Consider the following 18,770-nt stretch of genomic DNA (forward strand, 5'->3'; position numbering starts at 1 on the left):
CTCTAGCTGACTGCCTAACCTATGCCAACTGACTCACTCAACTCTAGTCTTCATGCAGGCCAGTGGTGGGATAAATTAAGCACATAGCCCAGTAACCTGGTTGACTCTTAGCCAGCCGAGCCAAAAGCCACCTAGACAGTTATAGAGTGCACTGGAAGGTTTGCAAAAGAAAAAAGAAAGAAAACAAAAACAAAAGGGTTAGTAAGACACAGCTAGTGCCCCTCCCTACATGTACTGAACAGGAGCATGGGTTCCAAATGTTGGCACAGCTTTCACCAACCAGAAAAACCAACCTCTCGTGCTAGCCATCTACAGAATCAGATAAACAAAGACCATAACCATTGTGAAACTCTCTTTTATACTTTGCCCGGTTTCCCAGCACCATCTCTCCCTAGAACACAAAGGGAAACATCCCGGACAGGCCCTCGCTTGTTTCTGCCTGGCTGAAGGCAAACAACTAGAAAGGGAGGAAACACACAACTCAGTCTTCAATGTAATTATTTATTTGACGCAAATAAACACTGGAGCACAACTCCGACACCTTTACTCCAAACAAGTAAATATAATGTTCATAGTCTGAAAAATCTATTGAATGTTAGAACGTTAGAGTGAGGATTAGTTAGGTTGGCATCTTCTTGTCAACAGGGCTGCTCTGCATGAACAACTGTTACAACGGGAACTGGTACGAACCTAAACCAGCCAGGTTTCTAATTCAGTACATGCCTCGTCCAAGCTTTGAGCAGAGTCTATCGGGAGCCTCTGCTTAGAAATGTTCATCTGTTAAAGAACTCCATCGTGACAAAAGAAACAGTGCACAGCAACAGTTTTAATAAACAATCTGCTGCTGGATCACAGTCTCATCTACTACAAAAGTGTTTCTATGTGCAAGATTCACATCATAAATATGGAAGCCCAACTTTGTAAGTAAAAAACAAAACACTTCACCAGCTGGTGCATTGTAGGATTTATACTTGGCCAATACCGCTCCGATGCAGTCTTATCGTAAGTGTGGGTTAAGTGCAAATCAAGCGCGCTGCACTTTTGGTTGTTGGAGAAATGGAACACACTAAGCCCATAAAAGCCCATGAACGCACCCCAAATGCCCAAGTGTGTAAGTGTGATCGAGTGTGCATATTGGGACAGGGCCTGAGACAAAGGAGGAAGAGGAGGAGCAGGAGGGGTCGTCAAAGAGAGGAGGAGAAACTGTTGTCAGAACAAACATTCACTCTGACTCAAGGTGAAGCTGTGTATGTTTACAAAGGTCACGATGAATTCAGAAAACACTTTGCGGCTCTCACTTAAGACGTCACACAGCAATTAAGACCAAATGTCACTCAAATGGTTCATGTATATAAACACATGTGGTTAACAGGCTGTAACCTGTAATTAGTTGAAGTGGCAGAGGAATACAGTCTTTACACTGACATTACAGAAGTGACAGTTATAATAATAATAATAATAATAATTTTTTTTATTTATAACACGCTTTTACAGGTGCTCAAAGACGCGTCAGTTCTCTTATCTGGTTCCAAAATCTATAATCTATACTAATTATAGGTTCTCATTACTCACCATTATCCATTAGCATGCACTGCATCTGCCACATGCTGTTCATCTCCCTCTGCAGAGAGGGGCTGCATCTCATGACCCCTCTCTTCTTGGGAACCGGCAGAATGACCTGATGAGGCTCGAGTCTGTGACTGCCGCCTACAGATCCCTCTAGTTAAGCTTTCTGTGAAGACATTAAGTAGCTGATTTTAGGTGAGCTCAGGTAGCCTACATGTGGGCTACACGTAGGACAGAAATTTAGAAACTTGTGACTTTAAATGAGGAAAAAGAGAAGAGAAAATTGTAACTTACCTCTGTATCTCACAATGAGGACAATGAGGACAATGATGCCAATGAAGCCAACAACACTACCAGCAATGACGCCACTGTTTGTCCCTGTAAAGGAAAAAGATTTTTTTTTCTCTACATTAGCTCCAAACAGACTCATCCATTTTCAACACCCACTTCTTCTGCTCAGTGTCTAAAATTCAAACTCACAGACAATTAGATGAATTCTGAATGCAATCCTCATTTTCACTGGAAACTAGTACAGCAAGCAACGACGGTTGTTGGGTAAATTAAAAATTACAAAATGTGATAAAATAATGACAAACAAGACAAACAAGAGAATTACTGGTGAAAATTAAAGGAGGTAGAAGTAAATTAATTAGTTAAAAATATTTACTTACAATCATCACTTCCTGTGCGGCTGGAGTTATCTGTTGAAAATGCGTGTAACATATTGATAGTGCATTTTGTGTTCATGTTCTTAATGACCTTTAACATATTACAATTACAATATTTAATAAAAGGTAGGTTTCTCCTGTCTGATGGATTAAGATGTACGGTACTCACCAACAGAGAGGCGAACATGGAGGCGAATACTGTCATTTGTATACAGCGTGGAGACAAAAACCTCACAAGTGTAATTTCCTTCATCCTCTTTTCTCACATTGGTCAACTTCAGTGAAATGTTTCCTTTGTCTAGTTCAGTCTCAAATATAAATGTTCTAGTTCTGTAGTTCTCATCTTGACCATCATAATTGTCCCTTCTACTTTTATAGCGGTGCACTAGGGCATCACCACGTTTCCACTCCACTTTTGCTGGTCTTCTATTGAATGGAGGTTCCAGGGAACACGGGAAAATGACATCATCACCGACTGCTGCTTGAACCGGTCCTTCACATTTCACCTCTGGTTCTTCTGAAGAAACAAACATTACATTTAATATGTTGTAACACCACTGAACACGTTATTGATTTAAACTATAAGGTCTGGTCCTAAATGAGGAAGTCATTTTAAAAGTATTTTACTAGGACACAAACAGTGCTATGGAATGTGTGTGTGAGAGACAGAAAGGCCCGAGGCCACAAGTTCAATACCACTCACTACTGGCTGAACCAGTCAACTGGTTTCATCTAGATGAACAACTTCTCATCAAACTAGCTGAGCAACATGATTGCAGAGCCTTTAAAGCAGAGCGTTATAGTTTGATAGTGCGTAAAACTTTATCAACAGTAATACTTTGACTATGAGGAAAACCAGCCGGAAAGATCTTTAACAGATAATTGACTTACCTGAAACATCAGCCACCACCACAGACAGAAACAGCAGAACGATCAACAGCAACAAGAAGAAGTTCATCTCCGCTGAATAAAGATTAACAATCCACCGACCGCAGCTCAGAGAAACTGGATGAGGCACCGCCGTCTGGTTTTCTTAACTCGTTCTCTCACTCTCTCTCACTCTCACCTCGACACTTTCTCTTTCGATTTGCCCCACCCCACCCATGTAAACCTATTGCAACATATTTCAAGAAAAAAAAAAATCTAAAAAACAGTAGGGGCAACAGTCCTGATTCAGCATTGATACTGTGACTAACAGACAGGACTTTTCCATTACTACATTCATTCATGACTGTCTATTACCGGACTTTATCAGAGACAACCTGGTTAAACATTAACTGGCTCAGAGTGAGTGAACTCTACTCTCAAAGCCCAACTTGATTTTTATCTAGTTTTAACTTTTCCTGGATAAAACCTTTCCACTTGCTTGTATTTTGTTTAAAATTTCCTCAAAATGTCTTCTTTTAAACGTTACACAATTAAAAAAAAAAAAAAAATGAAACTGAAAAATCAAAAATTGGCAGAAGGCTAGTAAATTATCCATGTTGATTAGCTGACCCATGAATTTGACTTCTCTATACTATTGTTCTCAACAAAATAATGTTGAGCAGTGTAAAATCTTTAATCTGTGTTCACTATGTTGAATTAAACAAAACAGTTTTTACAGAACATTGGGTTTTTTTCTTTCCCTATTTTCATGTCACACACATGAAGCACACACAGATATCATCATCTTATGTTCACAACCAGTTTAACATTAACTGGCCTACAAATAGTCATTTGTTATTTAGGCTACATTTCCAAAGGAGCCATGAAGAGATCTGTCATTACCATGGTAGCAACAGTAGTGCTAGCTTAACCGACGCCGCTAACCGCTAACATCTCGCTCGTAAAATTAACGTCAGGGTCACGCGTGTAAAAATGTCTCAACTCACCGAGTAGCGGAGAAACCCGACGTTTGCTCCGTCGAGCCGACACTGAAGATGCTTGTCTTTGTTTTCTAACACATCCACAGTCGGAGCACGTTTTCCCTCCATTTCACGACGTCTCCTTCTTCCGGTCTTGTGTGCACTTCACGGCCCGCTCCGGAAACAGCAACTTCTTACCATTACACTCCAAAAGGCTGTATCATATGACACCAGTGGTAAAATTATCCCTTTTAACCTGAATAAACAGTGATGAACAACGGAGTTAACACTTCAAAACACATTATATCCTGTGTATCACACGATTCTTAGTAACCCTGAATACTGAGAGGGTTACACAAAGCAAAACAGTATGGTGGCCCTATAAAGCAAGCCTGGGCAAACTAAGGCCCGTGGGCCAGATGTTGCCCAGTGGCTTTTTAATCTGGCCCGTCAAATACTGGTACAAAATCGTCCAAATAATAACAAAGACTGCAAACTTTGATGTACTGGCCCAAAAAGTTTTCTTTTACTTATATGTATAGGCCTAATGACTTTTACATGCCATTTCTATTAGTTCACACAAACACTTTCCATCCAGCTGATACTGGCCCGTCCATCAAACTTTAAAACTCATTGTGGCCTCTGGGCCAAACAATTCAACAAACAGTTTTCCCACCCCTGCCTAAAGGTTCCACACACACAACACCTTAAACATATAGCCTACAAAGACACAAATTAACTACAAATTTCAAACTACATGGGCATGAGCAAAAGTATTTGCAGGGACAATGAAAGTGATGAACCAAGCTAAAGACTAAAGCTGAGGGAACACTCAGTATTAATAAGTGAACCTTAAAGGCCCCATGGCATGAAAAATGTGATTTTGGTTATTTTTTCGTGCTTGGGGAGGTCTCTGGGCCACGTATCTACTGCCCCATGCATCAAACTGGTCATAAACGGAGAAACACACAGCGCCCATTTGTAGGAACATTCTCTTTACAGTTTTTTACGATTGAATAAACACTAAAATCTAAAGTTTTGCCCAATTATCAAAACCTTACACTCAAGGAGCAAAACTTGGCCCCAGATTTGCACCACTGTAAGCACAATGAGTCCGTTCACACTTTGTGCAAAACAATACACACCGTGATTTGAAACACTAACACACACGTCTATGCATTAGACACAGAAGTATATCAAGATGTCACTTCCTTGCAATTCTAAAGCACTGACTGTCAAATTACCACACCTATGAGCCAGTTGATTGAACACTGCCATCAGGTGTGCAAACACAAGATTGCTTAATTGTAGACACACCAATCAGGTTTAAGCACTATAAAAATGCAGCAGGTGAGTTCACCAAGCTTAACCAAAATGGAAGGAAGAGGAAGAGGAAGAGTGAGGATGAGAGGGGGAATCGGAGAAGGAGGAGAAGAAGGAGGCAGAGGCCGTGCCAGAGGCCGTGGCCGAGGAAGAGGAAGAGGAAGACCTCAAGCAGGAGTAGGTGAAGCTCAAAGGAGAAGCACATTGTGCAGACATTGTGTTTACAGTTGTGCAAATCCGAGCGATGTTTTGCAAATTCACTGTGTGCTTCACCCATACTACTCTATGCACTTAGAAGCAGAATTAGCCGAAAGTGTTTAAGGTTTTCAACAGCAGAGTGTAACTGGTGCAAACAGAGTTAAGTCATATGCAACGTGTGTGTTTCATATGGTAAAAAAATATGGTTTTGATAAGTTAGTGTATAGTTTTTACAAGAGTGGTTCATTTTGCAAAGGAGTTAAGGTGTTTTGCTAATTGGGTATGTGGTTGTGCTATTCGTGTGTTGGGTTTTGCTAAACAAAACAAAACAATCAAAATTGTGTTTATTCAATCGTAAAAAACTGTAAGACGAGCAGATAGCACTTCCTCCTTTCTGTGATGTCACACACAAGGTAACTCCGCCCACCGTGACCAGTTGTTTTTTTTCAATTTGTATGAATGCAGCTTAGGTTTCAGTTACTTGCCTGCGATTGGCCCGACCACATGCCACTCAAAAACAGTCAGCCAATCAGAGGAGAGGTTCTCATTCTCTCTTGTGATTGGCCAAATGACCTGTGCCTGCTAGAGCTCCAGAAAGAGGCAACAGAAAGGGGCAGTAGAAACGATATTAAGCAGATCACAGGTACTCAAAACCAATGATACATCTTGTTAGGGATATCAGCAGGTAAATAAACCCAGAGAAAAGTGCACAGCATGGGGCCTTTAAATTCTTAATGTAAATTTATGACTTGTGTTTATTTATGACTTGTGTTAATTTGTGTTCATGTGATATTAGGGAGCTAGAGATGTTTTCATTGTATGCACTGAAACTTGAAGGGAAAAAAAAGACGTAATGACAACGGCCACTGGAGGGTGCTCTTTACCTGCAGATATGCTTGATGAGTTTGTCCATGTGGAATCAATGTTTACTTCGGTGTAAATTTTTAAAGTTGTTTTAAAAAAGGCAAAACTTTGAACTCTTCTGTTTAAGTCAGTCTGGTACATGATCAAACCCTGCAATCATTGATCTTTAAAATCAATGGTGTAACAACACAGGCAGGTGTCTGTCTCCTAAGAGAAATCACAACATTGCGTCCTTACCTTTTTAACAAAATGCTTCTTAAAGAACTGATCAGTTCATTTTTATATTAGTTAAAAAAGATTCACATCATGTGTTGCCACTGAAATTTGACAGACATGTTACAGACACGTATCACACACATCAAAACCAGTAGAAATATTAACACATTTTTTCTTGAATTAATAGGATTTAATTTAAATTTAATTCACATCATGTCACCTCATGTCAACAAAGCAGCTGTAAACAAGATTGCTGAATCAAAGATGGCTTCCAGGAGCGACTACATAAAATGTGGGGCAGGTGCACGAAGGAGTGTCCTTTTGAAATGTTGGAGAGTCCTATGCTGAACTCAGTTGCGTTATGACAGGTAAGGTAGACTAGACACCGTTCTAACACCAGGTCCATGGGGAGAAGAGGGGAGATGTCTAATGAAAAGCTACTTTTGATTAGGCTCTGTGCTGGTTGATGTTTACTCTGCTTCTTGACTCCACTGCTGGTAAACCCAGATGGAGGACCTGCTGGTGCTTCATAGGTCCTTTGGTAGGTTCTTGTGTTGCTACCAAAGTTCAGTCCAGTGCAGGTATCCACCTCACAAATGCCTCATGGAGGTTGGAGAGCAGCAGATACTGTTGAGAAGCAAAGAGTTGGGAGAGGACTTCACGGGTCCTGGGGCATGTAGCTGGAGATTTGTCAGTGGACGGCTGATCTTCTGCTCTGTGCAGCCTTTTCTTAAACATGTGACCAAAAAAACAAAACAACAGTAAATCTGTCAGGCCCACACGACGTAGCTCCTGAATGTTTTCTGCTCTTTGAGCAGGTTGGATTCAGATTCAGGGCCACATGAGGACACATACAGTCTTCCTGCACTTCTGCCCACAATGAATTTCCCTCTGGGACAATAAAGTATATCTTATCTTATCTTACCTTACATCACCTCCACCTAGAGTTGCACGATACCCACGGTAGCCACGGTACCCCGCAGTGCCAAAACGTAACGGTTCCTACTATACTACAAATTCTACACGACGGTACTACCGTGGATTACTACTACCGGTGCCAGTTTCCGCTACATAGCGGCCGCCTCTCCTCTCCTCTCGGCTTCTCACTGCACGCACTCCCTTGTAAACAAAACCCACATGCACCCACTGCAACCCAACTACACAGCTGCTGAATGATTGGCTGTTTGCCTGTTACTGGTGATGTCCGGGGATATGATAGGCTGTTTCCGCACGCTGGGTCCGCCCATCTGTTATCTGATTGGCTGTTCGTGTGTTCATGCCGGCAAGAACGGACTCCATGAAGACAGCTGAGACAGCGCTTCGATAGAAACTCGCTTCAAAACAAACAACAAGCTAAAGTTCTGTCTCGCCCAGACGCGCGCACGGCTTCACAAACACGAGACAACACACTGACCACGGCAGAAGCACCGGGCGCGAGCGGCGAGTCTGCTGCGGCGTCGTCGTCAGTGGCACTTAATTCATTTAGCTCTGTTTATTTTCTCATTGGCTAATATCAGGCTATATGCTCCGTGTACAGGCTGAGGAATAAAGAGTTAAAGGATGCCCAAGTATAAATCACCTAGAAAATGCATAAAAATATAGTTTTCACAGGGAATCAGTTCCTGTTCGTTGTATTTTGTCCTGTCCTCTATGGTTTATTATGAAGAAGCATTATTGTCAAATAGATTTTTTTTAAAAGACAGTGGATTTGTTTTTATCGTAAGTTGATTATTTATATTTGTTAAACATAAATAATCAAGAGACTGAATGGTTATTTATTTTCCACCATATAAATTCTAACTTCATTTATTTGTTTTTTATTGCTTATTTAAAAATATTTGTGTCAGTCTAATTCCTACTTCACTAGTATTATGTTTATCATGCACCAAACAACATTATAAGTAATTAATAAGTATTTATAACTTGTACAAATACATTGCAGTTCATAAAAATAATAATAATAAAAAAAGGTTGCATTATCGTGATATTACCCGGAACCGTGATACTTTGTCTGGTATAGTACCGTGGTTACTCATTTTGGTATCGTGACAACTCTACCTCCACCACCTCAGTCTAACACTGTGCAGAAATCCTACACTGACACCCCGTGTTAGAAACACATAACTCTAAAGATGATTTTCCTAAAACTAACATAACATAAAAAAGAATATACACTCATCACCTCAATTAAAACAATTGCACATTTTCATTCAGGAAATTGTTGTGACTCAGTCAGATATGACGACCCCTCCCCACTTCTCCTCCTCTGCATCTGCTCTTCTGGAAAACTACAGACCAAAATGATCAGACAATTTCCCCTGACCTTACAAAAGCATCTGTGTTTTTTTTCTACTCGCTGCCACAATAATTGCTCTACGGAACACAAATAAAGCCAAACCTGAACCTGAACCTGAACCTGAACCTGAACCTGAACAGCTTCCACCAACCAGCAGCTGAGTAAACCAACCGCTCGTGGCGGCCATCCACAGAATCAGATAAACAAAGACCAAAACCGTTGTGAAACCCTCTTTTATACTTTGCCCGGTTTCCCAGCTCTATGTCTCCCTAGAACACAAAGGGAAATATCCCAGACAAGCCTCCACTTGTTGCTGCCTGGATGAAGGCAGACAACTAGAAAGGGAGGCAACACACAACTATAGTCTTCAACATAATTATTTATTTAACTGAAATTAACCAAAAATACTCCCAAACATGTGAAATGCATAAAAAAGAAGCAGTAGTGTCTTCAAAGTATGCGTGTGTGAACATGTTGTGGATGTTAGATAATAATCAGCAAAACAAACAAAAGGCATTGGCTGCGCTGGCAGATGCAGGCCTGGTTGAGAGAGTGAGCAGCCAGTCAGACAGGCAGGCCTCGTGTGCCTGCTGGAGGCCACGCACCGTTGGCAACGAGTAGCCAAGAGCAGAGTGAAACACCTGCCGAGGAGGAGGAGGAGGAGGAGGAGGAGGAGGAGGGGTCATCAAACAGAGGAGGAGACACTGTTGTCAGGCTGTAACCTGTAATTTGTTTGAATGGCGGAGGGATACAGTCTTTACACTGACATAAACAGAAGTGACAGTTCTCTTACCTGGTTCCAAAATCTATAATCTATACTAATTATATGTTATCATTACTCACCATTAGCCATTAGCATCTGCACCATGCTGTTCACCTCCTTCTGGAACAGGGAGGGGGGGCATCTCATACGCCCCCTGTTCTCTGGAATTGAACAGCCCACCAATCCATCCAATTAACCTGGAAGTTCCTGTGAAGACTGTGAAGTAGCTGATTTTAGGTGAGCTCAGGTGGCCTACATATGGGCTACATGTAGGACAGAAACTTAGAAACACATGCCTTTAAATTAAGAAAAAGAAGGTTCTGACTTACTGTTGCAAACTCCAAAGTGAATGATGACACAGATGAAGATAGTGGAGACAAAGATGCCACCAACAATGGCCCCTGAAAATGAAAAATACTTTTTTCTCTACATTGGGCTCCAAACAGACTTCTTTTTCAACACCCACCTCTCCCACTCAGTATCTAAAATTCAAACTCACAGATAATTAGATGAATTCTGAATGTAATCCTAATTTTCCTATCCACAATTATCAAAGTGACAACAAGAGAAATACTGGTTAAAATGAACAGAGGTAAAAGTAAATGAAGATGAAAATAATTACTTACAAGGATTAGTTTCCGTTTGGCTGGAGTTCTTCTTTGGAGGATCTGTTGAAAGTATACAGTTTGTGTATTGTCATTGTGTGTTTATGTTCCTAATGACTTTTAACATATTACAATAATAATATTTTATAAAAGGTAGGTTTCTCCTTTCTGATGGATTAAGATGTATGGTACTCACCAACAGAGAGGCGAACACGGAGGTGAATACTGTCATTTGAAAATTGCTTGGGCACCCAGCAGGTGTAATTTCCTTCATCCTCTTTTCTCACACTGGTCAGCTTCAGTGAAATGTTTCCTTTGTCTAGTTCAGCCCTAAACATAGATGTTCTAGTTCTGTAGTTCTCATCTTGATTATCATTATTGTCCGCTCCACTTCTATAGCCGTGCACTAGGGCATCACCACGTTTCCACTCCACCACAGGGTTCCTACACATTTGAAATCTCCAAATTCCATACTTTTTCCAGACCCTAATTTCCAGACTTCTCGGTAGGGCTGACCTCCAAAAGTCGACTATTCGACGATTCGATTCGGAGGGGTCTGATTCGACTATGAACCTCGTAGTCGAATCTAACCAAGACCATACCATTCTGACTATATGGGGGTGCCCACGGCTGCTGAGCATAAATTGTTAGCCTACATAGAATGTCTTTTTTCGTTATAAAAAGACTATTTTGATACAAAAGCTGCACACTTTCTGTTAATAAAGAGTTCAAAATGATGTGTGCGTTTAAACGGTAGTCTTAGCTTCTTACTACGTATTAATAAATCACCCACTGCAGTTGCACAATCAAATGAGCGGAGGTTTTTTTTTTTTTTTTTTTTCTCAAATGAGCGGAGGTGAGCAGTAGGACCGTCAAAGTCACGGTACTCAGAGGTCACTGCAGAACACTCACGGAGTGGCAAAAAGACGAAGAGGCAGAGCCGCCAAAGTTTAAAATCAAGGAAGTCTGACAGTCTAACTTTGTCAGCATTTATCATGCATGACCTGACAGAACAGCAAAACATTGTGAGGATACATCTGACTTTGACCGAGTTACATTCAAGAACCTGCTTTCAATCACGGAAAATAAATTAACTCCAGCGGTGATTTTTTTTTCGATGGATCAGCTGTGTTTACCGTTTCAAGTGTCAATAGTTCTGATGGTTAGACAGATGAATTAGTCCCTAACACATCCTAAAGTTTGACATGTCAGAGTTTTTCAGAAGAGGAACTTGTTTTTTTTCCGACTTCCGAGTTGTAATGAACGCACCATAGTTGTGCATTATATAAACAAATCATGCAATTAATCATTTGTTTTCATTATTCTGAATGTGTATGCCATTATGTTACCAAATTATTTCCAGGAGATTGTAGCTATAGGTAGCACATACAAAAATAATTAACCCAGATAACTTTTATAATAAGACCAAACCCAGATAAGTATTAAGTATTAAGCCAGATCATTTCCATACAATAATTTCCATTTTCCATACTTTTCCAGACCTGGAAATGTATAAAATCAAATTCCATACTTTCCCATACTTTCCATACTTGCGTAGGAACCCTGTAAATACCATTATGATGAACCAGACGTTAAAGGGATAGTTCAACATTTTGGCAAATTCTCCTATCACCATAATTCCCTTGGTCGACCAATAGTCGTCATTAGTCGACTCATCATGTCACGACTTCCTGTATCTGGCCCTTCAAATTAAAAGCCCTATAGCCTTTATATATAGTTCAGTTATATTGATTTTGACTTAATTTTGACAAGACAGGGCTCCAAATGTTTTTTTTTTTTTTCCTGCGACCAATCGACCATTGAAATTTTGGTTGGCTAATGATTTTTTTGGTCAACCATAGAGCACTGGAAAAGCGAGTAACGACACGCATTGGTCCAATGGAAGCGCCTCCTGATGGCGGAATATGGGTTTTGCAAAAGCGCCCAAGAACTGACAACTGCATTGTTGGTGAATGAGCAAGTGTGGTATTTTCAATAATTTAAGGACATTTATAGATCACCCACATTAATAGCATCATTGAGGATCCTTTACAGATAAATATTAACACATAGGCGAGTAAAAATAAAAAAAAATAGTTGTCTACATTAATGTTTCAATCTACATTTTGTAATAAAGGCAAGGCAAGGCAAGGCAAGGCAATTTTATTTGTATAGCCCGTTTTTACAAACAGTTTGTCTCAAAGGGCTTTACATGGCATCGTAACAACATCCTCTGTCCTTAGACCCTCACATCAACTGAGGAAAAACTCCATGGAAACCCTTTTAACAGGGAAAAATCGGAGAAACCTCAGGGTGAGCAACAGAGGAGGGATCCCTCACCCAGGACGGACAAATAAACAAATTACAAGTGTAATTTGATATGACCAAGACACCTAAAAACAAAAACACGGCCGTTTTCATCAATCTACAAGCAAGTGGGCAACACACATAGCTACATTGGAGTGAATGAGTTTTCTGGGCGCTTTTGCAATACCCATATCCTGCCACTCGGGGCGCAAAACCCTTACCACGGGAGTCAATGGTGGTGTCGTTAATCTCTTTTCCAGTGCTCTAGTCAACCAGTGCTTGGTCGACTATTTGGGGGCAGCCCTATTAAATTCTGTGCAAAAAGATGTTGAAATAGTTTTCAATAAAGTAGTGAATTTAAAAGTACATGGGTTCTGTTTTGTTTTTGTTTTTTTAATCGTGGTATCGAATTAGTATCGAGAATCGTGGAAATTCACAGATATTGATTATCGACTACTGAAATTCTGGTATCGTGACAACCCTATACTGTAGGCGAATTTGCCAAAATATTGAACTATCCCTTTAATGTTCGTGTATAGAATAGATGTCAGAAGCTGGACTCACTCTGGTCTCTGGGTCGATGCACGCCGTGACTCCGTCCACCGTCACACTCAGGCTTTTACTGTCTTTGAAATTCACGCAGTCGTCCCCGAACATGTCGCTGAAACAGAAAAAAAACATTTTACCAGGTGAAAACAGAAAATCTTTAATCTCTACCTTCATTTAAAAGTTTTATTCTCTTATATTTGGATCAATTAGGTTTAATTTTAACTTAAAAAGTGTCAGATTCTACAGTTTTGTCCGATATTTTAACCATTAAAACCATTTTCGAGGTGTAGCTACAGGTGTTCAGACTCACTGCAGCATCAGCTCCAGTCGCTCGACGAACAGCTCCATGTCGAACGTTTCCTTCCTGCCCTCGTGGACTGAAACAAACAAACAAACAAACAAACAAACAAACAAGCGTCAGTAAAGTTTCTGTTCATCAGTGAAATTAAAATAAATTCCCTCGTGATGCGTTCACTGACATTTCTGGGCGGTGGGGTTGGACTGGACCTCCAGGATCACCGTGGTGACGGCGTCTGCGTACATGTCGTTGAGCGGGTTGGCGACCCACTGAGACGAGAACATTTTCATTATTATCATTATTGATTTATATTGCTGCATCAATTAGTTCATAGAGTTTTTTTACTTCAATTGTCTGTTGTTTTTACATTTTTCTCTTTGAGTTTATTGGTGTTGAGATTTTTGAAGTGTTTGAAAAAGTGTGATAAAAATAAAAAATTGTCATAATTATTGTATATATCTGTGTAATGAATGTATTAACTGGCTAATAATGTATCTGTAACCAGGTCTGAGTGAGATCTGTGTCTAAAAACATAAATAAAATTATAAAATATACAAAATAGTTTGAAATAAACATGTAGAACAAATACTGAGCATTAATAAAACCTGACTGCAGCTACATAACCATGTCATAAACTGTATATTTAATGTTTATAAACTGGTTTAAATAAAAACGGACGTGTTCGTGTGCTCAGAGTTAATAAAGTTTTGATAAACAGGTGAGTTTTAGCCACTTCAGGCGACATGTGGTGGATGATGAGTGTAAAAAGTGTCGTGTTGCGTTCGAGTGTCCGACCTCCAGTACGACCATCCCGGCCTCGTGAACCAGCGTGATGCTCTTAAAGATCTTCACCGTGATTTTCTCCGTCCCCTCGACCTGCTCCACGTCGCCTGAAACACACACACACACACACACACACACACACACACACACACACACACACACACACACACACACACACACACACACACACAGAGGAAACAGGAAGTTACAGCTTCTACTGCAGCATAGATATATATATACTGACTAGATGCCGCGTTCCTAGGCAACTCTATTGAGTGGAATGCGTTAACGCGGCGGCCATCTTGGTCAGGGGGAAGCCGTGTCTACTTACTGCACTAGTCAACAGAGGCAGACGTCTATCAACCATTAAAATCGCCATAACTCACCAAATATTCAACCGATTTTCAAGCCGTTTGGTTTATTATAAATGTCAGACATATTTATGATACAACAACAACAAAAAATCTTTATAATTTTTTTTTAATGTATTAAACATACACTTACATACTCAGACACAGACCCACATGCATAAATACACTGAAATGTGTTCTACAAGGGTCTGACTGCTGGTCAGACGTATATTATGTCTATGGTCAGAGACCCCGGACCAAGATGGCGGCCGTGTTGACGTACGCTGAGAAGCAGAACGCGGCATCTAGTCAGTATATACTATGGCCCAATTCCAAGCCGACCCCTCACGGACTCACTGACTTAGAGGCGCGTTCACGGGAAGTCCGTGAGTGTGTGAGGGCTGTTCCACTGTCAGATCATCAAGTCAGTGAGTCAGTGAATGAGCCCTTACTGCCCCCTTACCCTAGGGGTAGGGGAATTACCCACAGTTCATAGCGTTGTGAAGTCAAACACATGAGATGCCGTCGGAACGCAAGTGTTAAAAAAAAAAAAGTAAATTACCACACGTAGTCAGAGAGAGCTCCGCCGCTCTCTTTATTGTTAATGGACAGGAGCAACAACCAAAAAAAAGAAAGAAAGAAAAAAGAAAAGAAGAAGTTTACTGTCAGTATTAACGTGCAGTTTGTGATTATTGATGATGATTTGATCAGATCTGATCCGGGAACATTTTGTTTTGAGTCCGTCCACCTCACACACCTTGTGCGCGTTGAAAGTACGTAAATTATCGGTCCAAGACCGGAGTCAACAACATGTTGTTGTCAAGGTAACGTGTGGTGAGAGTGGGTAAGTGCTGTTCCATTCATATTTACAGCATCTGGACCCTCACAGACTCTCACACTCTGTCACTTACAGCTGACGTCACTTTAGTCAGTGAGGGTTCAGGGCTTTAGGGGGCGGATTGGAATTGGGGGTATATCTATGCTACTGCAGGAGGAGGAGGAGGAGGAGTTAGAGGACGAAGGGGGCGGAGCCAACTCACCCGCGAGGCTGCGCAGCTGCGTGACGAGCAGAGAGATCGGTCCAGTGAACGGGATCGCCTGAGTCTGCTTCACCGTTCCCATGGCGAGGTCGGTGTAGTCTGAGGAGGAGGAGGAGGAGGAGGAGGAGGAGGAGAGGAAGAGGAGGAGGAAGAGGAGGAGGAGGAGGAGGAGGAGGAAGAGGAGGAGGAGGAGAGGAGGAGGAGAGGAGGAGGAGGAGGAGGAGGAGGAGGAAGGGGGAGGAAGGAGAGGAGGAGGAGGAGGAAGAGGAAAATGTGGAAGAAGAGGAGAAGGAGGAGTCTGTTAGTCACTCCATCATTTATGTCTCTACTTTCTTCACGTCTTCATGTTCATGTCTTTCTCTTTCTTTACTTTTTTGTCACTTCTCTCTCTTCTTTGCTTCTGTAGCCTTTTGTCTTTCTTTCTATTTCTTCTCTCTTTCTGTCCGTCTTTTTTCTTCCTACTATCTTTTTCTTGTTTTGCCTTTTTTGTTTGTTTGTTTCTCTTTATTTCTTTGTTTCTTTCCTTTTGATTATTTCTTCCTTGATCTTCCTTTCTTTCTACCTTCATTGTCTTTATTATTATTTTGATTATTTTTTTCTTCTTTTCATTGTCTTTCTTTCCTCCTCTTTCTCTCTTTTTCTTTATTTCCTTCCCTCTCTTTTTCTTAAGTATTTCTAAGTATTTCTTCTTTCCTTTTTCTTCCTACTATCTTTTTCTTTCTTTGCCCTTTTTGTTTCTTTTCTTTCTCTCTATTTTCTTTCCTTTTGATTATTTCTTTCTTGATCTTCCTTTTTTCCTGTTTCTTTTCTTTCTCTCTTTCTTTATCTTCCCTCTTTCTTTTTTCTTCGTTTCTTTCCTTCTGATTATTATTTTCTTGGTCTTCCTTTCTTGCATTTTCTTTCAATCTTTCATTAGTTGGGTTTCCATCCACCTTTTCTTATGCGCATTTTGTGAAAATGCGCATAAATACTTGAATGGAAACGCCAGAAATTCGAATAAAGGCAGTAAATGCGCATAAAAGTTTATACGCTTGGAGGGGGTGGATTTGTCAGCGTATCGAATAAAGGAAATGCGAGTTTTTGTGATGGAAACAGATTATGCGAATTGAGGCAGAGTTTGTGGGTGAAGCTGCTGGACTTCACCCAGCGACGCCCCGGTCTCCCAGCTCTCCTCTCTGCACCGCAACACAAACGCGCTCCGTAACCCATAATCTTTTGTTTATGACGGTTAAGACTACACAAACACGCCGTAACATCGTTATGTAACTTATTTATTTTTCACCGGCTTCGTATGTAAACAGATGCACATGGAGGAGAGGAGCATAACCAAAACAGCGGAAAAGCGAGCGGACTGTCACAGTTCCTACTGTCTTTCTGTGTAAATATCTCATGTTACAACATGAAAACCTGCAGCTTATATTCAAGTGCGGCCTATATATGTATTTTCTTTTAAAATGTAGCTGGTGCGGATTATACAGGTGCGTCTATAGTCCGGAAAGTACGTAAATTGTCCATGATGTTGAGTGTCATCTGAGTGTCAACTGTTGGATACATTCACGCTCTCTTATGACGTAATCTCACGGTGCACTCCTCCTAATCGCAAAACACTAATGAATGGAAACGGGCATAAATTCGCTTTGCTTTTTGCGCATTTTCACAAAATCCTCTTTTAAATTCGATACGACTTGGATGGAAACCCAGCTATTGTCTTTCTTTCCACCTCTTTCTCTCTTTTTCTTTCTTTCCTTCACTCTTTCTTTATTTCCTTCACTCTTTCTTTCTTTCCTTCCTTACTTCTTTCTTTCTTTCTTTCTTTCTTTCTTTCTTTCTTTCTTTCTTTCTTTCTTTCTTTCTTTCTATCAACCAACCAACCAACCAATCAGTCCAGATGTTGAGGTTTACTTTCTGTGACAGAAGCAGCTTGAAACATTTGTTGACAGATCAAAAACATTAAACATTCATCAATTATAGTAAGTGTTTGACCACACACACACACACACACACACACACACACACACACACAGTCTCACAGACACACACAGTCTCACAGACACACACAGACACACACACACACACACACACACAGACTGACTGGAGAGGTCGGACGGCGTCAGGATGTGGTAACTGAAGTTTCTCTTCACCAGGATCCCGGAGACTCTCTGACCCTGAGAGCACTTCTCATCCGCCAGCACGCCCATCACCTGCAGCACAGCACAGCGGAGCAGAGCAAAGCATGCTGGGAGTTAACAACACGGCCCACACCAATACAACAACACAACAACAACACACACACACACACACACACACCTTGGCCAGTTTCTCTCCTCTGAAGTTCAGCGTCACGGCTTCAGTGTTTCGCGGGTTGTGGACTTCGATGTGAACCTCGTCGTTGTCTTCGTACTCTCGGATCAGAGCCGCCTTCAGCCGGGCCATCTCGTTCTGCTCGCCGTGCACCAGGATCTGCACACGCACACACACACACACACACACACACACACACACACACACACACACACACACACACAGACACACACAAACTGCATTAAGGTGGGACACTACAGGTGAATAGGGTAGAAATTTAAACTAACAGACATCACCATGAAACTTCCCAAGTTTATCACTCACATTAAGACAAATATTTTTTGTATTACAAGTTTTGTCAAGTTTTATGTTTAAATATGTAAATGAGGCAATATCTAATGAAATATGCGCTAATTTGCATACATTTCCAGAACCGAAATCTGAACAATGGATAAAGAACCTTTCAAAATTCTTGTTTTATTCTGTTGACATATTAGAGTCAGAAGTTTTTACAGAGGAGGATTTTGGATATGTCTTTTTATCACTCTGTAAATGAGAAAATACTGTCACCAGCCCTAAAAACTCAAATTTCTCCATGTTTTTAGGAATAAAATGTTGTATAAATCAGGCTGTGGATGATATATTAACAATCCCCTCTGGAAAAACCTTCAGAATATAGACAGGAATAAAACTGGAAGGTTAGGTGTCTTTAAGTGCTGCTGAAGTGGAGATTTCGGGTCCAGAGTCTGAGGAAAAACTCATTTTGAGAAAACGGCCTTTAAAGATTTGTACTGTA

General features: G+C 40.8%; 1 protein-coding gene across 1 annotated transcript in view; it reads right to left on the reverse strand.

Moving 5' to 3' along the window:
- Positions 1–391: 391 nt before the first annotated feature.
- The window catches only part of LOC146968557 (cleavage and polyadenylation specificity factor subunit 3-like), a 30,136-nt gene continuing 11,757 nt past the window's right edge, over positions 392–18,770 (reverse strand). The window contains exons 8-15 of the mRNA XM_085759262.1: positions 17,981–18,133; positions 17,766–17,874; positions 15,674–15,772; positions 14,296–14,390; positions 13,682–13,769; positions 13,513–13,579; positions 13,218–13,314; positions 392–457 (exon numbers count right to left, since the gene is read on the reverse strand). Coding sequence (XP_085615388.1) covers positions 392–457; positions 13,218–13,314; positions 13,513–13,579; positions 13,682–13,769; positions 14,296–14,390; positions 15,674–15,772; positions 17,766–17,874; positions 17,981–18,133 — 774 coding nt within the window. The remainder of the gene's footprint in view (positions 458–13,217; positions 13,315–13,512; positions 13,580–13,681; positions 13,770–14,295; positions 14,391–15,673; positions 15,773–17,765; positions 17,875–17,980; positions 18,134–18,770) is intronic.

This window comes from Trachurus japonicus, chromosome 18 (assembly GCF_045865225.1).
Source record: "Trachurus japonicus isolate A0001 chromosome 18, Traja_1.0".
Taxonomy (NCBI): Eukaryota; Metazoa; Chordata; class Actinopteri; order Carangiformes; family Carangidae; genus Trachurus; species Trachurus japonicus.